General features: G+C 35.8%; 1 protein-coding gene across 2 annotated transcripts in view; it reads left to right on the top strand.

Annotated features, from left to right (window-relative positions):
- Positions 1-24392, top strand: part of WDHD1 (WD repeat and HMG-box DNA binding protein 1) — a 63825-nt gene that overhangs the window by 21668 nt on the left and 17765 nt on the right. For both annotated transcript variants that reach the window (XR_013967197.1, XM_080809590.1), the window contains exons 8-16: positions 3319-3411; positions 4459-4565; positions 4942-5083; positions 9322-9532; positions 12265-12452; positions 13750-13934; positions 17617-17858; positions 20957-21094; positions 22587-22743. Coding sequence is in view for 1 of the 2 variants with exons in the window: in XM_080809590.1 (XP_080665716.1) it covers positions 3319-3411; positions 4459-4565; positions 4942-5083; positions 9322-9532; positions 12265-12452; positions 13750-13934; positions 17617-17858; positions 20957-21094; positions 22587-22743 (1463 nt within the window). In the remaining variant the exon portion in view is untranslated. The remainder of the gene's footprint in view (positions 1-3318; positions 3412-4458; positions 4566-4941; positions 5084-9321; positions 9533-12264; positions 12453-13749; positions 13935-17616; positions 17859-20956; positions 21095-22586; positions 22744-24392) is intronic.

Below are 24392 nucleotides of genomic sequence, written 5' to 3'. Positions count from 1 at the left end.
GTGGAGAAAAGAAGATTGAGTAAATGTATTGGCAGAGAGTATGAATACCAGGAGCTGAGAATCTTTGAGAACGATCTTAAAGGCTTCCTACTACATGATGAATCGTGTTTGCTATATAATTCTTTCAATTTTTCTGTGTATGTGAAATTTTTCAGAGAAGATTAATAAACTTGACAGTATAAAAAGCACACATTTTTGTATGAAACATTTCAAAGAACGAATGACAAACTGGAAAAATGTTTGAAACAGTATGACAAAGAGCTAATTTTCTATTTATTTATCATTTATTCATTTGACAATGCATACACAATTGGGGAGCTACAGAGGGAGAAGGAGCAGCAGACCCCCCAGCTGAGCAGAGAGCCCGACATGGAGCTTGATCCCAGGACCCTGAGATCATGACCTGAGCCAAAGGCAGACGCTCAACCAGCTGAGCCACCCAGGCGCCCAAAGAGTTAATTTTCTTAAAATTCAGAAAGTTCTTATAAGTCGGGGCACCTGGGTATCTCAGTAGGTTAAGTGTCTGACTTTGGCTCAGGTTATGATCTCAGGGTCCTGGGATCAAGCCCTGCGTTGGGCTCCACACTTAATGGGGAGTTGGCTTGTCCCTCTGTTCTCCTCCCACTAATGTTCTCTCTGACACACTGTCTCTCAAATAAATAAATAGTCTTTTTAAAAAAAAAGTTCTTAAAAATCAGTAAGATCTGTGGTGTCTGGCTGGCTCGTTTGTAAGAGTGTGTAACTCTTGATCTCAAGGTTGTGAGTTTGAGCCCTACGTTCGGTGTAGAGATTACTTAAAAGTAAAATCTTCGGGGCACCTGGGTGGCTCAGTTGGTTAAGTATCGTGTTGCTCAGGTCATGATCTCAGGGTCCTGGGATTGAGGCTCACATTGGGCTCTCTGCTCAGTGGGGAGTCTGTCCCTCAGCCTGTCTACCCCTGCTTGTGTTCTCCCTCTTTCCCTGAAATAAGTAAATAATATTTTTGAAAAATAAATAAAAATAAAATTTTTCCTCCTTTTATTTTTTTTTAAGATTTTATTCTTTTATTTGACAGAGATACAGCAAGAGAGGGAACACAAGCAGGGGGAGTGGGAGAGGGAGAAGCAGGCTTCCCACTGAGCAGGTAACCCGATGTGGAGCTTGATCCCAGGACCCTGGGATCATGACCTGAGCCGAAGGCAGACGCTTAATGACTGAGCCACCCTGGCGCCCCAAAATAAAACCTTTCAAAAAACAAAAAACAAAAAAAACAGTTCGTAAGATCCTAATAGAAAGATGGTCAAGGACATGAACAGGCAGTGTATAGAAAAAGATAATACAGATGACTTTTGACATATGAAAGTATATGCCACCTTTCATACCAAAAGAAATGCAAATTGAAACTATTGTGATAGCCTGTTTTTCATTTATCAGATGTCCAAACATTAAAAGTTTGATTATATACTATGTGAAAGTAGGTGTGGCAGTTTTTATCAGAATGAACAGTACTAGTTTTAGGCATAAATCCTGTAAGCATATTTGTATACATGCACTGCAGGATATATATAATGAAAATGTTGCATCACTGTTTATAGTAGCAAAAGAATAGGAACATCCTAAATGTTTATTAATAGGAATTGGTTATATAAATCCCGGTATTCCTTTTTTTTCCCCTTTTTAAAATTAACATATAATGTATATTTGTTTCAGGGGTATAGGTCTGTGATTCATCAGTCTTACACAACTCGCAGCACTCACCATAGCACATAACCTCCCCAATGTCCATCATCTAGCCACTCCATCCTTCCCACCCTCTCCCCTCCAGTAACCCTCTGTTTGTTTCCTGAAACTAAGAGTCTCTTATGGTTTATCTCCCTCTCTGGTTGTCTTGTTTCATTTTTCCCTCCTTTCCCCTATGATCCTCTGTCTTATTTCTCGAATTCCTTGTATCAGTGAGATCATACGAAAATTGGCTTTCTCTGATTGACTTATTTCACTTAGCATAATATCCTCTAGTTCCATCCATGTCATTGCAAATGGCAAGATTTTATTTTGTGTGTGTGTGTGTGTGTGTGTGTGTACACACACACACACACAGGAATATGGATATGGATAAAGAAGATGTGGGGTGTGTGTGTGTGTGTGTACACACACACACACACACACCCCACATCTTCTTTATCCATTCGTCTGTTGATGGACATCTAGACTCTTTCCATAGTTTGGCTATTGTGGACATTGCTGCTGTGAACATTGGGGTGCATGTGCCCCTTTGGATCACTACATTTGTATCTTTAAGCCTGGTATTCCTGAAAGTAGGGTATTCTGCAATTGTTAAAGTTAGGTAGATCTGTATGTGCTTACTGGGAATAGTCTTCTGATACATTGTGAAATAAAAAACATTAAGCTGTAGAGCAGTAGGTGTATAAATAGAATGCTACTATTTGTTGTGTGTGTGTGTGTGTGTGTATGCCTTTTTTTTTTTTAGGATTCTATTTATTTGACACAGAGAAGAGAGAGCAAGCACAAGTAAGGGGGAGGGAGAGAGGGAGAAGCAGACTCCTGGCTGAGCAGGGAACCTGATATGGGGCTCAATCCCAGAATTCTGGGATCATGACCTCAGCCAAAGGCAGACGCATAACTGACTGAGCCACCCAACCACCCCTGTTCTTATGCACTCTGGTGCAGTCTATGCTTATGTGCACCTTTGGGAAGTAGAAATAGGATTTAGGGATGGGAGGGAGAGACTTTCTTTTAATGTATGCCCTTTGTAGCATGTGAACTCTTAAGACTACTACATTCTGCATTAAAGTGATAGTTGAGGGACTTTGTATTTTTTTTTTTTTTTGCTCATGAAACATTAATCTAATTAAAAATCAATACAATTAACATAGTTTTTCTGTTCATAAATAATATATAGTTTTCTCTTTTTTGTATAAACATGGAAAGAATATATGGTTTTTATTCTGTTAGTCTGTTCTTTGGAAGAATGTGTAAGAAGATCAGCTTCCTTTTCTCAATATATTTAAAGCATTCTGGATCTGTTTCTTTCCTTTTGGCAAATGAGGTGGATGTTTAGATCCAAAGGGCTTGGATTCCTGAGAAGTAGTATCAAAAATATGTAACTATAAGTGCTCTGGTTGTCAGTGCAAGCAATAGAGTGATCACTCATTCTTTGCTTATCAAAATTTTAAGTAATTTTCAGAATTTTGTTAGCTGCCAAATGAAGTACAATTTTGTTTTTATGTTTTGTAGTCTTATTTGGATGATTTTTTTTTTGCTTTTTTTCTCACTAATTTAATGTAAACTTTTGTTTAAATCATTTATCTTTCCTAATAGTTGCTGGCAGTTCCTGTGGAAAAGTCTGTTAAGCTATATAGAAGAGAAACGTGGAATAATCAATATGATCTTTCAGACAATTTCATCTCTCAGGTAGGTTCCCCCCCCCCCCCCAGGTAGATTTTATAAGTGAAATTTTCATTAGGCTAGCAGGAGTATTTCATGCACACTTTGCCTAAATATAGTTGTAGTGAAGTACTGTTGGACGTGGAGAACAACTCCAGATTGTTGTGCATGTGTCCACCTTTTGCCCCCTCAGCCTCTCTTCATTTAGCCGGTAACTGGACAGTAAATAGGTCTTTGTTAGGTCCTGTGTGAACTCTTTCGTTGTGGAAAAAAAAATTAAGATTTCATTTTTATTTATTTGTCAGAGAGAGAGAGCACAACCAGGCAGAGTGGCAGGCAGAGGCAGAGGGAGAAGCAGGCTCCCCGTTGAGCAAGGAGTCCTATGCAGGACTCAATCCCAGGACCCTGGGAACATTACCTGAACCAAAGGCAGCCGCTTAACCGACTGAGCCACCCAGGCGTCCCTCCTTGTGGTATTTGATAAGAAAATCTCTTAATTTATAAGAAGTCATATTTAACCCTAACATAATATTAGAACATGTTATTTTCACATTATCAGTAATTAATTCACCTTTATTTTTAGTGAGTTTCATTGAGACTTGTGATCATAGACTCTGAAATGTTAGGGCAGGAAAGTTTGTTGTTCTATATTCTCTCTCTCTTTTTCTGTTATACATTCCCATTTGGCTCTCAAGGAAACAAGAGGCCCAGTAAGTCAGCAATGGCTTAATATGGTTCACTTCACTTACTGTGGTTCTCTTCATCTTGATAGGGATGGTTGCGAGGGTACTTTTTATGATCTGTATTCTAGGATAATAACAGTTTTTAGATTTTGCTTTTAAAATTGTGTCAATATAATTTTCTCATGGTAAACAAAGTAATAGCTGCTAGTGATAGTTAAATATTACTGAAAAAGAAATTTAGAAAGTCTTGCCAAACTGTCCTGCCTTTATGAATCAGTTTAATTAGAAGTTACACAGAGTATGGATTGTAAAAATTTGAATTTGGTAATAAAAATAAGTGTTTAGTTTCGAATTGTGCAGATTGTTATTTATTCATTGTTTTTCCTCATAGGCCCTAAATATAGTAACCTGGTCTCCCTGTGGGCAATATTTAGCTGCAGGGAGTATTAATGGTTTAATTATAGTTTGGAATGTGGAAACCAAAGATTGCATGGAAAGGTATGATTCAACATATCTTTTGTCCTTTTTTTTTTTTTTTCCAACTAATCTCTATACCCAGTGTGGGGCTCAAACTCACGACCCTGAGATCAAGAGTTGGATGCTCTACTGACTGAGCCAACCAGGCCCTCCCCCCCCTTTTTTGGGTTTTTTTTTGTTTTATTTTTGGTTTTTTTGCTCATTTCTATTAGATTTCTTGTTTTATTATGAAGCATTTCAAATTTTTGCAATTATTAGACTGTCAGAATACAAACATATAGTATATGGTTATTAGTTTGTCAGAAGTCATTTAACCTTTCTAATTAAAATTAACCTAAAGCAATGTATAGTTTATATACTTTGGTACTGTTTTAAGAACTCACTTTTTAATTTTTAGGGTGAAACATGAGAAGGGTTATGCAATTTGTGGCCTGGCATGGCATCCTACTTGTGGTCGAATAGCTTATACTGATGCAGAAGGAAATCTAGGGCTTCTGGAGAATGTTTGTGAACCCAGTGGAAAGACTTCAAGCAGTAAGGTAACAAGTAATAGATGGTGGAACAGTTTCTTCAAACTCTTTTGTTGTCATATGGATTTGGAAAACACCACAAAATACAGTACTTTCTTGGAAAATCACAATTCATGTTATATTAGATATTCAGTAATTACCTGTCATAAAGAAAACTGTTTAAACTTGTTTGACCTAATGCTTCCTAAATATATTTTACTGAGAAACTTTTCCCCTCCATAGAATGCCTATTAATATTTCTTGGCTTTATAAAGAATACCACTGTGAAATACTGTTTTAGTATCCTGGGTTTCTGGAGATTGTTATTTAAATAAATATAGATAAAAATTAGGGTTAATAAGTATAACTTAGGTTAGCCTCTAAACCTTTTCCGCTCTGAATTAGCTTTAACTCTTAGAGCTACCCTTAGATCTCTTAATGCTTAGCCATCTGGCCTTACTGAACTGCTTTAAACAGGCCACCTTGTTTTATACAACTCCTTATTTTTGTTTGTTACTCCTCCTACATGGCAAATATACCCAGTCTTATTTTAAGTCTTGGTTTAGGGTTCCAGTTAAAGATCATTTACTTAACCCACCCCCCCCATTTATGTCTACTCGGATACTGATACTGGAACCCCTGGAAAATAGAAGTGTGATGGGAAACTTAAGTTTAGTTTCTCAAAAGGTCAAAAAATTGACTCCTAAGACCATAGTTGGGGGAAAGCAGAGATGCAATTCAGACTGCCTGCCTGAAATAGTATTTCACTGCCTGACTCTCTCAGTGATTCAGAATTTGGTAGCACTAGACACATCTAAAAGTGGGGCTAAAAACCCCACTTCTGCTAAAAACAGAAGGTTGGTTTAATAAACAAGTAGATATCTCCAATCTCAACATTAGTGTGCACACCTAGGTAACTGCCTTCCCTCACTGCCATGTATATTCTGGCAGAATGCTGGAAATTTGTTCTCTAGAAAAGGTAAAACAGAGGTCTTTAGTTGGTGCACTGGGTACAGTTGAGCAGCATTGGGTGGAGGAGGAATACTGTACTGAAAAGGATTAAATGAAAGTGTATATACTTGGGTGTTAAAATTCCCAGCCTATTTTTCATAGTTGGCTCCTAAGACCATTGTCAGCTGGTCTTACTTAGGCTTTTCAGGCAAGAGATTGGAAGAATTGTCTTTGGGGAATCTGTCCAAGAAAAAAGGCTTAAAGAGAGAGGATTCTTAACTCCAGGAAAAAAAATTACAAAAGGAAGGAAAAGTGATCATAATATGCCACATTTATAAAATGAGGATGGGAATAATGTCTACCATGTAGAGTTTTATTGTGAGGATTATATGAATTATGTATAGAATTAGAAGGTTTCTAACACAACACTTTATAAGTTATAGTCAACCATGAATAGCTGTTAGTATTTTTATTCAACCATGAATATCATCTATATGGTCATAATAATCTCTATATTGGGAGGATTGGAGTAGGAGAATAATGTACATACGTACAAGAGAATAGGGGTGGTTGAAAATTACACCAAATCCTCATATTTCCTAATATACAGAAGCTAATAGAATCTATTTAATAGATAATGGTTAAAACTGAAAAGCCAAAAAAATAGCACTAGAATATTATTTAAAACTATGGAGGAAGTTATCAAAAGAATTGTCTAAAAGAATAGAAAGGTAAGTTGGAGGCTGTACAGGAGGACTATTTTCATTTTTATAATAAACCTTGTAACTGACTAATTTATATGCATGTGTAACATTGATAAAAATGAAGTAAATTGTAAAACAGTTTTTAGTTCAAAGGTCACCTCTTATAAAACCTTAAGCCTTATATCCAGAACCGCTCACTCTTTTCTTTTTTGCTTTTATTCTTCAGAGTACATATTCCTATCATAATACCTCTAATACTTTATGGTCCTCATCGTAAGTATAAGGCAAAAGTCCTTTTTTTTTTTTCTTCAGTGTTCCAAGATTCATTGTTTATGCACTGTACCCAGTGCTCCACACAATACCTGCCCTCCTTAATAACTACCACCAGGCTAACCCATCCTTCCCACCACTCCCTTCCAAAACCCTCAGTTTGTTTCTCAGAGTCCATTGTCTTTCATGCTTCATCTCCCCCTCCGATTTACTCCAGTTCACTTTTCCTTTCCTTCTCCTAATGTCCTCCATGTTATTCCTTATGCTCCACAAGTAAGTGAAACCATATGATAATTGGCTTTCTCTGCTTGACTTATTTCCCTCCGCATAATCTCCTCCAGTCCCGTCCATGTTGATACAAAAGTTGGGTATTCATCCTTTCTGATGGAGGCATAATACTCCATTGTATGTATGGACCATATCTTCTTTATCCATTCATCTGTTGAAGGGCGTCTTGGCTCTTTCCACAGTTTGGCGACTGTGGCTATTGCTGCTATGAACATTGGGGTACATATAGCCCTTCTTTTCACTACATCTGTATCTTTGGGATAAATACCCAGTAGTGCAATTGCAGGGTCATAGGGTAGCTCTATTTTTAATTTTTTGAGGAATCTCCACACTGCTTTCCAAAGTGGCTGCCCCAACTTGCATTCCCACCAACAGTGTAAGAGGGTTCCCCTTTCCCCACATCCTCTCCAACACTTGTTTCCTGTCCTGATAATTTTGGCCATTCTAAATGGTATAAGGTGGTATTTCAATGAGGTTTTGATTTTAATTTCTCTAATAAAATTCCTCATTTTTTAAAAAGAAAATCCAAAAAAAGTTTTTAACCCAAGTGAGTATGTAAACTTCTAGGACTAAAGATAAAATAGTTAAATATTTAAAAAAAACCTTCCTAGAGCATTTAGTTCTTAATTATTACTTTCAGATCATATATTTAAATACAGGAGTTTAGAAGCATTTTTTATTTCTGTTCTCTCATTTCATTAAACATTAGTTTTCTAGAACACAATTTTATGTATTTCCATCTAAAAGATTTGTGATAAAGTCTTTTTGAATCTGTTGATTGTGCTCTCATTAGAATTTTATACCAGGGGCGCCTGGGTGGCTCAGTCATTAAATGTCTGCCTTCGGCTCAGGTCATGAACCCAGCATCCTGGGATCGAGCCCCACTTTGGGCTCCCTGCTCAGCGGGAAGCCTGCTTCTCCCTCTCTGGCTTCCTCTGCTTGTATTCCCTCTCTTACTCTGTCAAATAAATAAATAAAATAAAATAAAAAAAAGAATTTTTACCAAACTATAAGTTTCCATTGGCTTAACATTTGTACAGTTATACAGTTGTAAAAAAAATTGTTATACAATAACAAATGTATTGAACATTTGTACATTCATTTATACTATGGGAGTCACCTGTGAGTTCTACAGTGTATCTGCTTAGTATTCTTTTTTTTTTTTTTTTAAGATTTTATTTATTTGAGTGTGAGAGCATGAGCAGAGGGAAGGACAGAGGAAAAAGCAGACTCCCTGCTGAGTAAGGAGCCAGACATAGGGCTTGATCCCAGGACCCTGGGTTCATGACCTGAGCTGAAGACAGACACTCAACCGACTGAGCCACCCAGGCGCCCACTATTCACTTTTTAAAGTGATCTCATCGGCTTTCTGAGTCAGTAGGGCATGCATCTCTTGATCTCAGGGTTGTGAGTTCAAGCCCCTCGTTGGGCATGGAGATTACCCAACAAATATAGTAATGTGATCTAAAAAACTGTTTACAGTCATCTGGGATCTACAAAGGTAGATTCTACATCTACAATGTTCATATTCCTAGGAATCAGGGATTAGTGTTGAATTTCCTTGCTTCCTTTGTCTGTTGGTTCTATCCATTTACTTTTATAAGCATCAAAAAAAAAAAAAAGCCCACAAAAAAACTAGCTTTAACTGAGATCATTGAAAGCAAACATATCCTACCTAAGCAGTAAAAAATCAATTTAATAAAAGTAAATGAGAGAATCTTATAATAAAAGAGATTTTATAGGGACTTTAGGTGACTTCTCTGGAGAATGACCTTTGAGGAGTAAAATCTTGCCTTGTATTTGGGTATATACAGTAGTTCTTTACATATCTGTCCTGCACTCCTGTCCCATCCTTAGTCTGTAAGGCACTTAAAGTAACGACTAGTTCTCACATAAATATAAATACAGCCCTCGTAAGTACATTTATTATTCTTGTCAGGTACATTTGCTTACATGGTAGAATGTATAGGTATGTATTACAGAATTGCCTTTTGAGTAAAGGAGTCTATCTAAATAGTTCACTGATACTTTGTAATTTGTGTTAATTTGTTCAAGGTATCTAGCAAAGTGGAAAAGGATTACAGTGATCTTTTTGATGGAGATGATGCGAATAATGCTGGTGATTTTCTAAATGACAATGCAGTTGAGACCCCCTCTTTTTCAAAGAGGATTATAAATGATGAGGAAGAGGATGACAACCTCATGCTGGCCTCAGGTCGTCCTAGACAAAGAAGTCACATCCTAGAAGATGATGATAATTCAGTTGGTATGTGTTGATTTTGTGGATATGATTGTGCATCCCATTGACTGATCTTTTCAATTTTTTATTGAAAAGATTTTTTTATTTGAAGTCATTATTAAATTTACAGAATGTAGCTAATGCAGTATACAGAGGGAAATGTATCATATTAAATACTTGTTAGAAAGGTTTCAAATCAATGATCTAAGCTTCTGCTTTGGCAAATTAGAAAATTAAGAGGAAATTAAACTCCATACTAGCAGAAAGAAGGAAATAAACAATTCAATGATACTGACAACCAAAAAACTATAAAGAAAGTCAGTGAAACCAAAAGCTAGTTCTTTAAAAAGATCAGTAAAGTTGTTGAATCTCTATCCTGACTGACCCAAATGACTAATATAAGTGATGAAAGGGGACTCATCACCATAGATCCTATAGACGTATACTATCCAGTATGGTAGCCACTAACTACCTGTGGCTATTGAGCATTTGAAATGTGGCTAGTTTAAAATGAAATGTGTTGTAAGTATGAAACACAACCAGATTTTGAAGAGAGTATGAGAAGATTGTAAAATATTTTAGTCCTTTTTTACATGAGTATGTGTTGAAATTATAATATTTTAATATAGAATAATATTAAAATCGGTTAGACCTGGGGTTTTTTTACTATTTAAAATATGGCTACTAGAAAATTTAAAATTATGCATATAATTCATTTCTATAAGATAGCACTGCTATTAATAACAGAAGAATAAAGGAGAATGTTATGAACAACTTTGTGCCCATAAATGTAACGACTTTGATAAAATGGATGATTCTTTGATATAAGCTACCAAGCTAACTCAAGAAATATGTAACCCGAATAGTATAGTATCTGTTAAAGAAATAGAGATAATTGAAAGAACCCTTTAGGGGTGCCTGGGTGGCTCAGTTATTAAGCATCTGCCTTTGGCTCACGTCATAATCCCAGAGTCCTGGGATTGAGCCCCACATCTGGCTTCTTGCTCAGTAGGAAGCTTGCTTCTCCCTCTCCCACTTCCCCTGCTTGTGTTCCCTCTCTCGCTGTCTCTTTCTCTGTCAAATAAATAAATAAAATTTAAAAAAAAAAAAACCTTTATAAAGTGCCTGTTGCAACAACTTATATGCTAAAATAGCACATTTAACATTATCAAATAAATGTATCATTATCAAATAAATGGCATTATCAAATAAATGCCAAATACCATTTTATGGTGGTAGATTGTGCTACATTTAAATCATACAGGTTTTATACAACAGAAGTCCTCAAATGTTTGATCTCAGGAGCTCATTACATTCTTAAAAACTTTTGAGGATCTCAAAGAAAATTATTTGTGGAGTTATATTGTTATTTACCATGGTAGAAACTAAAACTAAGAAATTTTAAAAATATTTACTTTTAAATAACAATAAACTCATTTGTGTATACATAATGTTTCAGATGAAAAAATTTCATAAGAAAATTGGCATTATTAAAATTGGCATTAAGAAAATTTTTTTAATGTCTAGCACAGAAGATGACTTGAATTCTCTCATATGCCTCAGAGTTCAGTCTGTTGCCATATATGTTGTTTTTACTTGACGTATGTGTAGAGTATTCAGGCTCACATGCACACGTAGTTTGAAAAGGGAGTATTTTAACAGCCTGTTGAAATACTTCTAGATAGTCTTCTTTGCTACTGTACCAAAAACTCAACTTACTTGCAATGTGGAATCCAGAAACTCCAGTGAATATTCCAGCTGTATTACATTAAAATCCATTGGTCTGACTTGAATGAATCTTTTAATTTACCATGTTTGATTTTGAAATATATGCATTGGTAATTTGGAAAATACTGGTTCACTATAGGTCTGCAGGTCTTTTAATTTTGACACTATTGCCCAGTATCAGTATCATCACCAATCTCATCAGAAGTTTTTAAATATTAGGAAGCAGTCAAGCTCATGGTGGCAGGTATAAGTTTTCTAATATTTTTTTTTAAAGATTTTATTTATTTATTTGAGAAAGAGAGATCACAAGTAGGCAGAGAGTCAGGCAGAGAGAGGGGGAAGCCGGCTCCCTGCCAAGCAGAGAGCCTGATGTGGGGCTCAATCCCAGGACCCTGAGATCATGACCCAAGCTGAAGGCAGAGGCTTAACCCACTGAGCCACCCAGACGCCCTGTTTTCTAATATTCTGATTTTTGCTTGAAAACTCAAATTTTATCATTGACAACAAATTCTGTCAGTTATTTTTCTTAAATGATCAACTTCATTTATTTAAAGAAAATGTTTACCAAATACCAAAGACTGCATAGCCATAGTTTATTTGGCATTCTTTCAAGTATAGATGGTGTTCTGTGAAAAAATCAACTAGTTCAGCTTACAACTCAATTGCACAAATGCTTTTTTTTTTTTGAGACAGACATCACTCTTTATGCACACTTCCCATTTTAGCACAAAGAACATTTAAAAAAAAATCTATGTTGGATCAAGATTCAACAGAATTAATATTTTTACTGCAATTGAGTGGTGGTTAACAATGAATTGACTACTAATACAGATTGTTGCCACTGCCACACCAACAGTTTTACCCTCTATTGTTTTGTACCATCACTGTAAATGTTAACACAGTAGAAGAGGCAGATAGCATGTTAATATTATTAAATATGAATGGAAAAGTTTATTTAGATTTCATAATGCTTTCCTTTTTCTAGATCATTGGTATTTATGATTCTCTAAGTATGATTTTTTATTTTCTAGATGTTACCATGTTGAAAGCTGGTTCTAGTCTTTCCAAAGAGGAGGAGGAAGATGATCAGGCCAACAGCATTCATAATCTACCACTTGTAACATCCCAAAGGCCGTTTTATGATGGGCCAATGCCAACTCCCCGGCAAAAGCCATTCCAGTCAGGTTCTACTCCCATGCATCTCACACATAGGTTCATGGTAAGCCTTGGATCTACATTTAACTTTAAAATAGTTTTATTTAACTCTTTAAACTGTAAGTGTTGTATCTCACTATAGTTAATTTTGTTCGGTACAAAGTATTTTTTAAAACCTTGATTAACTGGCCAAAAGCACTTTGGTTCATTATAATTTTGTGGTTGGTTTATTTTATGGTTAACTTATAGTTTTAACCTTATTTCAACCTTATTATTGGAAATCACGTTAAATAAAATTCTCCTTTGCAAAAAAAAAAAAAAAATCTGCTTTGCAAAGTGACATAATGAACATAGTGTGACTATATATCTTGCAATATCTCTTGATTGTACTTCCAAACTTTATTTCTCATATTTTTATATAGAAGTTTATACTGATTCCAAAACGCTGGATAGAAGGTATTTTAGGAAGGCAGCTCCTAATATAATATATTAGAAGGTGATAAGTATAAGAAATTGTTTTTGTTTTGTTTACTGATAGCACTTAGAACAAGGTATGGCACAGTAGGCATTAAGAATATATTTCCTAAATGGATGAATGAATATATTAGCTTTTTGTTCTGAGAACTAAAAAGTTTAATATTTTTACTTATTTGAGGCTTTCCATTGAGGACTTTGCCTCTTGTCCTTTTTGAAAGGATAGGCCTGGCATAAATTTGTATGTAAATATTAAAAGTGATGTTTTATTTTAATAAAACTTTTTATTGGTGTCCCTAGTCATCATCAAGTAGTAGGTCTTAATTTCTTGTTGTTACATATTTTATTTATAGTTATTTGTAGTAGAGGAAAGTGTCAGCCTGTAGTCTATATGGGTGGAAGATAAGTTTCCTAAATGGTATTGGTTTATGTTTAATGGTATTGGTTTATGTTGCCTTAAAATGTATATATTTATTCCTACAATATAAAGCAGTTAGTTGGAGCAGGAAAATATTCTGTCATTTATATCCATATTTATAAGTAAATAAATTTTTGAAATATTTCTGTTGGGGAATTTAATGGTTTGGTTGTTCAGAATTATATTTTTTATGGCATTCATGTAATTTTTAAAATATTAAATGAAATACTCCACTTGCTACTAAATATTTATGTGCCTTCTTCTCATGAAAAGAGTGGGTAGTAATTGTAGTTCTGATGTCACTACTCTTACTTGAAACTATTTAAAGGTAGTTAAGCTGTGTTTGCTCCCATAACTTCAATTTCAATACAGACTGAATTATAATATTTATTAATTTGTACTACTTTAGTCCACTGATTCTAGGACCTTTAATTTATCTCAGACTTGTATTTAACCTTAATGTTTGTAGGTGTGGAACTCTGTTGGAATTATTCGCTGCTATAATGATGAGCAAGACAATGCCATAGATGTGGAGTTCCATGATACCTCCATACACCACGCAACACACTTATCAAACACTTTGAATTACACAGTAGCAGATCTATCTTATGAAGCTATTTTGTTGGCATGTGAAAGTACTGATGAACTAGCAAGGTAAATTCCAGATTATTAGGAAGAATTTGTCACTGCTGAATTGTTAGATACAGAAGAGTTTCATACATAATACCTCAGAACATGTCTCTTTTTGCCTAATTGTCCTGTCCTTTACAGTCTCTAACTACAAATCAGGATGACATGGGACATCTGGTGACTCATTCGGTTTAGGCATCTGACTCTTAATCTCAGCTCAGCTCTTGATCTCAGGGTTGTGAGTTCAAGCCCTGCATTGTGGGGGGGGCAGGGGAAATGACATGATACAATTAACAATTTATAATTGCAAGAGAAATTAAAGAGTTAGATAAAACATTAATACTCTGTTTCATTACTATTGTAAGATATATATGATATATAGATGTATATAGTATGGTATATTATATAGTTATAATTATATAATTATCTCTATAATTGCTTATATATTATAGACATAATTACATAATATAATTAAAAATCATACTTAGAGAATCATAATATAATATATATTACATAATATATATTACATTATATATACACACATATATATACATGTAATTATATATATATTGTATATGTATTAATATATATATTGTAAACAGACAAGCAGTACAGGATTTTTAGGAAATAAAAATCCCCCCCAGAATTCTACTTTCAGATATAACCACTGTTAACAATTTGGTATGTATCCTTTCTAGATTTCTTTTTGTACAAACCCCTGCCCCCTTTTCCCCCTTTTAAAATTTACTTTATTAGTGTAATTCATGTATAATAAAATATACTTCTTAGGTATACAGTTTAGTGAGTTTAACGAATGTGTATGTATCAACTGTCACAATCAAAAAATTTTTTTTAAAAACTTTTTAATTTAAATTCATTTAATTAACATATATTGGTTTCAGAGGTACAGACCTGTGACTCATCAGTCTTATATAATACCCAGTACTCATTACATCACATGCCCTTCTTAGTGTCCATCACATGCCCTTCTTAGTGTCCATCACCCCAACCCCATACCCTCCAGCAACCCTCAGTTTGTTTCCTATTATTAAGAGTCTTTTATGGTTTGTCTCCCTCTTTGGTTTCGCCTTGTTTTATTTTTTCTTCTCTTCCCCTATGATCCTCTGTTTTTTTCTTAAATTCCACATTTTTTAATAATTTTTTTTAAAGATTCTATTTATTTATTTGACAGAGATCACAAGTAGGCAGAGAGGCAGGCAGAGAGAGAAGGGGAAGCAGGCTCCCTGCTGAGCAGAGAGCCTGATGTGGGCTCAGAAAATCAGAGCCTTGATCCCAGGACCCTGAGATCATGACCTGAGCCGAAGACAGAGGCTTAACCCACTGAGCCACCCAGGCACCCCTTAAATTCCACATGTCAGTGAAATCATGATAATTTTCTTTCTCTGATTGACTTATTTCGCTGAGCATAATACAGTCTGGTTCCATCCTCGTCATTGCAAATGGCAAGATTTCATTTTTTGATGGCTGCATAATACTCCTCTGTGTGTGTGTGTGTGTGTGTGTGTGTGTGTGTGTGTGTACATTTTTTTTTTTTAATTTATGTATTTGTCAAGGAGAAAGAGAAAGAGAAAGAGCACAAGCAGGGGGAACAACAGGCAGAGGGAAGCAGACTCCCCATTGAGCAAGGAGCCCTGTGTGGAACTTGATCCCGGGACTGTGGGATCATGACATGAGCCGATGGCAGACGCTTAACCGACTGAGCCACTCAGGTGTCCCTATACCACATCTCCTTCATCCATTCATCTGTCAGTGGACAGCTCGGCTCTTTCCATAGTTTGGCTGTTGTGGACATTGCTGCTATATTTTTAAGTAATCCCTACAGCAGTGTAGGGCTCAAACCTATAACCCCAAGACCAAGAGTCACGTGTTGTACCGACTGAGTCAGCCAGGTCCTCCTCAAAATATTTTTTATCACTCAAAAATATTCCCTTGTATCCCTTTGCAGTTGATACCAACCTTGGACAACTACTGACCTGGATTTTTTTCTGTTTTTTGGGTTTTTTTGTCCTTATAAATTAGAATTGAAACATTTACTTTTTTTTATGTAATTCTTTAAAAGATTTTATTTATTTATTTGAAAGACAGAGAGCACAAGTAGGCTAGAGAGGCAGGCAGAGAGAGAGGAGGAAGCAGGCTCCCCACTGAGCAGAAAGCCCGATGTGGGGATCGATCCCAGGACCCTGGGATTGTGACCTGAGCTGAAGACAGAGGCTCTAACCCACTGAGCCACCCAGGCGCCCTGAATTGAAACTTCTTTTTAAAAAGGGAGGGGGCAGAATGATATTTGGTAAGTAGATACATAGACAAAATTATGATGGAAAAGCAGTGGAACACTGAATCCATCCATATATTTTTAAAGAAGAAAAAATATTTTTATTCATCTTTCTGTTATTTCAGCCAGATTGCCTTTTCCTGATTTTTCAGCTGATTTTAATGCTTATACACTTGATTATAGGTTTTACCAACTCTGAGGTGATTCGAAATTAAAATCCTGATTGGAGACATTAGCTTCTTGCTGCTCTAAGTGTGGTCCACAAACTAGGAGCATGGGTCACTTGGAAGCTCGTTGAAAACAGAATCTCAGACTCCACCTCAGACCTAAATCAGAATCTGCATTTTAATGAGATCTACAGGTGATTGAGTTTGCATTAAAGTCTGAGAAACACATCTTAACATTTTAATTGGTTTCCTAATTTACACATTGTAAAATCCACTCAATACTTCATTATTTTTTTCAATACTTCATTATTGAATTAAATTAGTACACTAAAATAAACCACCAGTGCCTCCAACTCAGAGTCTTACCATAATTAGAACATTTGTTTCCATGTGCAATTTTGATTTCAAATATCTTTCCCTGTTTTCCTGGATATGTTATTTCATAGCTATATACAATGTGACTTTTTATTTTAAAATTGAATTTAGAGGTGCCTGGGTGGCTCAGTTGGTTAAGTGTCTGCCTTTGGCTCAGGTCATGATCCCAGGGTCCTGGGTTTGAGCCCCTAATCAGGCTCTCTGCTGAGCAGAGAGTCTGCTTCATCCTCTCCCTTTGCCACTTACCCCCACTCATGCACTTGCTCTCTCTTTCTCTCTCATATAAATAAATCTTTAAAAAAAAAAAATTTTAAATTACTCTTCAGAAAATCAGTACTACCTCTGTTTCCAAGTACTATAGTATCTGCATTCCCAAACTTAAGTTTAATAACTTATGTGTCTGTATGTATGCAAAGAAAAAAGACTGGAAACATCAAATTGTTTGCAGTGGTTGGTGATCTTGCTGGTGGGATTATGTGATTGTTTTTCCTTTTTTCTTTTGTTTTCCTGTATTAAATTTTTTTGGCAGTGAAAGAACTCTTCAACATTTTGATGCTTCATCTCTTTTTAAAAATTTAGTCATCTTTTTCTGTATATTTGCAACCTAAGGTCATATTCTGCAGATTTTAGTCTGCCTGTTTTCATTTAACATTAAGTTATGAGCACTTTACTGTTAACATGACTGTTAAATGGCTTTAATATAGTCCATTTTAAGGATATTTCATAATTACTTTTTCAAAGCTATTTTTGGACTATTTATGTTTAATAGAAAAATTAGCTATTTGGTTTTATCACTGGGATATCATGATTAGTTTTATAGATATAAAATATCAAATATGAAAGTTTGTTTCTGTCTTGTTTTAATTTTTAGCAAGCTTCACTGTCTGCACTTTAGTTCTTGGGATTCAAGCAAAGAGTGGTTAGTAGACATGCCTCAGAATGAAGATATTGAAGCCATATGTCTTGGTCTGGGATGGGCAGCTGCTGCCACCAGTGCCATGCTCCTTCGACTGTTCACTATTGGAGGTGTTCAGAAAGAGATCTTCAGTCTTCCTGGCCCTATAGTATCAATGGCAGGACATGGAGAACAGCTTTTCATTGTTTATCATAGAGGTAAGTTTTTTCCTAGTCTTTTATAATTTTACCGAGACCTGAAGTAAAATGAAAATTACTTGAGAATTTTTCTTTCTCTTATTTTGTTTTGGGTTATATACCTACTTTTACAGTCATTTTGTATTTGAATCAGTATAGTCTTCAAATTTACAGAATTTTGTTGTATTCACTAATAGCAATGAAAAGGAAAATATTTTATTTGTAGGAAAACTGTATTCTAGAAAGAATTCCATGTTTAGTTACTTCCATGTCTAAATCTTGTAAGAATTTTCAGAGTTTAAATGCCTCAAAAAATAAACTAATTTCTAGTGTACAGGACCAAGACAGTTTGAATATGACTTAAGAAGTTGCTGCTTCCTTCACTTCATATTCTGTCTTCAGTACCCACCACTATGTGTCAAGACTGATTTTATCAAGATTATTGATAGGGGGCAGGCAACCTTCATCTCAGGGCCATGAGTTCAAGCCCCATGTTGGGCCTAGAGCTTACTTAAGAAAAGAAGGAAGATTACTGATAATCTTTTTATGCTTATTTTTTTGATAATTCCATTAGAAACACTTTTTCTATTTTTTAAAAATATTATTTAAATTCAAGTTAACATAAATAGTGTAGTATTGGTTTCAGGAGTAGAATTTAGTGATTCATCATTTACATATAACACCCAGTACTCATCCCAACACATGCCCTCTTTAATACCCATCATGCATTTAACCCATCCCCCTGCCCACCTCCCCTCCCTCAACCCTCAGTTTGTTCTCTTAACTATTGAGTCTCTTATGCTTTTTCTTCCTCTCTATTTTTATCTTATTTTATTTTTCTTTCCCTTCCCCTATCTTCATCTGTTGGGTTTCTTAAATTTCACATATGAGTGAAATCATGTGATATTTGTCTTTCTCTTACTTATTTTGCTTAGCACAGTACACTCTAGTTCCATCTTTCTCTGTTTTTTTAAATTTTGATTCCAACTTAGTTAAAATACAGTGTTATATTAGTTCCAGGTGTGCAATAGAGTGATTCAGCAATTCCATACATCACCAGTGCTCATCACAACAGGTGCATTCCTTAAACCCCACCACCTATTTTACCCATCCCCTACCCAGCACTTTCCTTTCTTGGATTCTGTAACATCACCCTGGATGTTTTTTTACTGATAACTCCTTTGGCTATTCTTCTGGCTCTACCTCCTATGCCAGCCTCTTGGCTGGAATGCTCCAGGACTCTATCGTAGCCCCGCTCCTCTTGTACGCTCTCTAGATGAGGAACTTTCAGTCTTTTGACTCTTAGCCTTAATAAGAACTACATTCTTCATTGCCATTTTATACATATCTGTAAATGTAACTGAAATAAAAGTCTCATGGACAGTATTTACTCCTTGATTTCAGTTTTCTTTAAAGATCTTATTTATTTGACAGAGAGAAAGAGCACAAGCAGCGGGAGCAGCAGGCAGAGGGAGAGGAGAAGCAGGCTCCCAGCTGAGCAAGAAGCCCAGTGTGGGGCTAGATCCCAGGACCCTGGGATCATGACCTGAGCCAAAGGCAGATGCTTAACGAACTTAGCCATGCAGGCGCCCCTGATTTTAATTTTCTTTAAATACTATTTGCAACTTTAAATTGATTTCTTGACTCATAGCTCAAAAGTACAGCTTGAGAAACTACCCTGGGATATCTCCTTAAGGCCTGTGGCTTTATTATTTTACTTTTTAAGATTTTATTTATTCATTTAAGAGAGAGAGTACAAGTAGGCAGAGTGGTAGACGGAGAGGGAGTAACAGGCTCCCCACTGAGCAGGGAGCCCAAAGTGGGGCTCGATCCCAGGACCACCCGAGCCAAAGGCAGACACTCAACCAACTGAGCCATCCAGGTACCCCAGGGCCTGTGGCTTTATATAGATCTGTGTGTCCATGACCTATAAATTAGTATCACCAGCCCTACCCTCTCCTTGTATCTACAGACTTATATATCCAGTGGCTGCTTGCAATCTCTTTGTACAATTTTGATACTCATTTCAAATTCGGTCATAATAAAACTTTTGCCTTTTTGTTTTTTACCTTTCGCCTTCCCTTTTACTTAGTTTTCCTCATCTGAGTAAATGGCATACTCTTAACCCAGCCAGTCAAGTCAGAAATGAATCATGAATCCTTCTTTTTCCCTCACCGCCCCCACATCAACCCTATCAGTGAAGTCATATCACCGTGTCAGTTCTATCGAGTAAAACATTCCAAACTGTCTTTTTATCTCCTCCACTAAAACCCCTCTTCTCCTGGACTAGTAGCCCTGTAACTGGCTTGCTAGCTTCAACCCTTGCCTTCCATAGTCCATTCTCCATATAACAACCTGAGTGATCTTTTAAAAACATAAATTAGAGCATGTCCCTCTTCTGCTCAAATCCCTCTGATGATTTCCCATTGCTTTAGAATAAAAATCAAACCTTTAATCACAGCTAGCAAGGTCCTACATGATCTGACCTTTGCCTGCCTCTTCAACCTCATCTCTTGCCACTTTTTCTTATCATTCATTCTAGCCATACTAGCTTCTTTGTTCTCTTCAAATTTACCAAGCTTGTTCCCATCTTAGGATCTTTTCATTAGCTGTTCCTTCTGTTTACTATATTACAGCTCTTTCCCCTAACTTGTAATTTATATCTCAGCTAAATTTTACTTTCTCACACAGCCACCTCTGACTCTCCAGTCTAAAGTAATCACTCAATCTGACACTCTGTATCACATTATTATTTTAATTCTCTGTTAACACTTAACATTTTTTTCCAAAATTAGTCTTCTCCTACCTGAATATAAATTTCCTGAGGATATGTCTTCTTTACTATTGTAGCCTTAGTACCTGGCACATAGTAAGCTCTTTGTAAATATTTCTTGGGTGAATGAATAATAATATCTTAATACCACTTTGTATAAATAGTCCCTGTAACATAGTATTCTGCTTTAATACTGGAATGGTACCTCAGTCAGGTGGGTTATCCATAAAAAGTAGTGCTACTTAATGTAGAGTTTATCACAAAATCAGTTCACAGAAGGTACTCTAGACAGCATTATAGCTAAGTAGCCTTTGATACCTGATTTCTATTTATATATTCTCACTAGGTGCAGGATTTGATGGTGATCAGTGCCTTGGAATTCAACTGCTAGAGCTGGGGAAAAAGAAAAAACAAATTTTACATGGTGATCCTCTTCCTCTTACGAGGAAATCCTACCTAGTGTGGGTTGGATTTTCAGCTGAAGGCAAGACAAATTAACTTATTTATATTAAAGACATTTTTTCAAGTAGAAATTGTTCCATTGTTTTATTCCTAATTATTTTTCTTAAGGTGAGTTATCTATATTATATGTGTAAATTTCTTTACTATGTTGGCAGTGTGGAAACTGGAATTGTTAGGCAAGATAGCCATTCTTTTATGTATAAGATCTGATGTTCATGTGAATTCTGTTTAGAAAACATACAAAGAGAGAAATACATTTCTCTAAAAGTTTGTTATAGATAACGAGGAGATACAAGTCAGTGGTAAAGTTGTGGCTTTTCCAGGAGATTCTATGCAAAAAAAAATAGGAAATTTCAATAGCTGCACTATCTACTGCAGTAGCCACGTGTGGCTATTGAGCACTTGAAATGTGGCTAATCCAGATTGAGATGGTGGTAAGTATAAAATACTCCGAACTTTGAAAGTTTAGTACAAAAAAAGAAGAATCTCAGTAATTCTTTTACATTGATTACATGTTAAAATGATAATATTTTGGATATACTAGATTTAATAAAATATATTATTCAAATTAGCTTCATTTTTTCCCCTCTTTCCTTTTTTTTAGCATTTTTTTTTTTTAAGATTTTATTATTTATTTATTTATTTGACACAGAGAGAGAGATCACAAGTAGGCAGAGAGGCAGGCAGAGAGAGAGGGGGAAGCAGGCTCCCTACTGAGCAGAGAGCCCAACATGGGGCTCGATCCCAGGAAGCTGGGATCATGACCCGAGCCGAAGGCAGAGGCTTTAACCCACTGAGCCACCCCAGTGCCCCTTATTGGTTATTTATGTTCTAATGTGACCATTAATAACTTCCATTCATATAGCTTTATTTTTTTCCCCAGTTACCAGTTAGATCTAGACTTGAGGAACATGCTGTTTGCAGTGTGAGAGGTGTATGAAGTCACAGATAATGAAAGGGGTAATTAGCAAATATGCTGTGTACTTCCTGACATGAGAGCAGAGTAAGTGGGAAACAGAGATACTGACTTGTTTTCAGGTTAAGAATTGCTTAGGTAGGAGTTGAGGAACACAACAGTGACAAGCCCAAGAAAGCAAGAAGAAGAAGAGTACTAAAGACAAATTTCTCTAGATCATCACTGTGCGTCAGGTTCCGGTCATTTTTCCAAATGTCTCTTAACTAGCGAAACTTCAGATTCAGGTTTAACTTTTTTTTTTTTTTTTAACTGAAATTGGCTTTTAAAAATATTGCTATATTCCAGTAGGTGGCATAGTTCTCACTGAAACTATCAGCTTTTCCCTTGGGTAAATTTTAGTCATGCAATTTTTTTTTCTTTTATTCAGTTAGGTCTTACTCTGTGTGGTTAATGAAGTTTTGTGGGAAATGATCTTAGTTATTCACCTTTTTGCTTTTGAACTGACATTTGAATCATTGGTATATATTTTTGAAATGGGATTTATTTCACAAATATGTAGCTATTTCTCCAAGTGATTTCTTTTTCAATTGGTGTGTAGGTACTCCCTGTTATGTGGATTCAGAAGGCATTGTTCGAATGCTTAACAGAGGGCTTGGTAACACATGGACTCCAATATGTAACACAAGAGAACACTGCAAAGGAAAATCTGATCACTACTGGGTGGTTGGTATCCATGAAAATCCCCAGCAACTCAGGTAGGCTATTAGAAAGTGCTTGGTTGTTTCTTTATAAAAAGTACTGTGAAATTTTTTGTTTTATACACTTTAAGGGTATTTAAAAAATTTTTTTGTCCTTCACCTTAGTTCATATATTTGCTTTCCATATTTACTAGCTTAGAAGTTTGTTTATATTCATTTTGAAGTTTTCAACTGATTGCTTGACTTAGAACTTACTGAACAAAATAGAAATTAAATTTATTGGTGAGACTTCAGTATTATTTCAGCCAGACAGGGAAAGGAGAGCTAAATGTGGCATTTCATCTTTTATTACAGCCTTTTATTTTAAACTGTGATTTAGAATTGAATAATTCAGTGGCTTTTTGAAAGCTTTAAAGGGCTCAGTAATTGTAACCAGAGAGAGGACTAATAGAAATTTAGTAGCTGACTGCAGGTGTACAACTCTCAATCCATTTAGTCTCTATTCAATATTAAATATTTTCTTCTTTTTTTGACACTGTATATCTTCTTGGTCTAAGCAACTGGCAGTGACATTATGTCGGTACTTGGTGAACAAAGAGGTCTTTGCTTTCATGGAGCTTATAGACTGGGGAGACAGATAACAGAAATAAGTAAATTTAATTACTACTTGGGATAAATGCCACAAATTAATCTGAGCAGACCCATGATGGAGCATAACAGAAGGGCACATTCTAGGTAGCATGATCACATAGGACTCTTAATAGAGATAGAATTAAAATGAGACTAAGGCCAAGGAGTCTGTGAGGCAAAAGCAGAGTGAAAAATGATCCATGCAGAATAGATAGCATGTATAAAAGTCCTCAGGTCAGAAAGAGCTAGGTGTGTTTAAAGAATTGAATCAATGCAAAAATGGCTAGCGTACAAGAAGTTAAGCGTTGATGGGAAGCAAAAGTCCATGCTGATATCGGAAAGTTAGACACAGTCTGCATTATAGACCATATAGAGAAGTTAATATTTCATTTGAAGTTGTATCGTGAAGCCGTTCTACAGTTTTATCTGGGGAATGATGTAATCTGATTTATACTATAAAAAGAAAAATACATGTGCTAAACGTATTGGCAGAGGTAAGACTGAAATCAGGGAGCCCAGTTTTCAGTCAGGGGATTTATCCTGCTTTCTGAGAGTGTTTGGAGACATAGGGTCATATTTTTAGCCATCACAATGATCAGGGGTTACCTGGCATTTAGAGAGCTGTGGCCAGGGCTGTTGAACATCTTAGAATGTGCAGGATGGTCCTACTGAACTACAGATTGTCCTTCCCAAGTGCTATCAGTGCCTCCATTGAGAAACATTGAGGAAGATTTTGCAGTGATCCAGCAGAGCTATTAGTGTAGCTGGAACTAGGGTGGCGGCAGTAGAAATTAAGGGAACTAGATCTGAGATAGAAACAAGTAGGATTTTCTGATAGATGGGGTGTTGGGAGTGAGAGAGAAGACTCAATAATGACACCCATGTCTCCAATTAAAGCAACTAGATGGATAGTCATACCATTTATAGAAATAAGAGAGATGAAAACAAATTCTCTCTTGGGTATATTGTTGAAATGCCTGCAGAATATCCAAGTGGCGATATCAGGAAGGTATTATAATACATGACTATAAGATATAAATTTGGGAATCACCAGAATATAGAAGGTATTAAAGTCA

The sequence above is a fragment of the Martes martes genome (genome assembly GCF_963455335.1).
Source record: "Martes martes genome assembly, chromosome: 7".
In the NCBI taxonomy this organism is placed as follows: Eukaryota; Metazoa; Chordata; class Mammalia; order Carnivora; family Mustelidae; genus Martes; species Martes martes.
The sequence above is the reverse complement of the archived record's forward strand: the minus strand, read 5'-3'. Positions and strand labels throughout refer to the sequence as shown.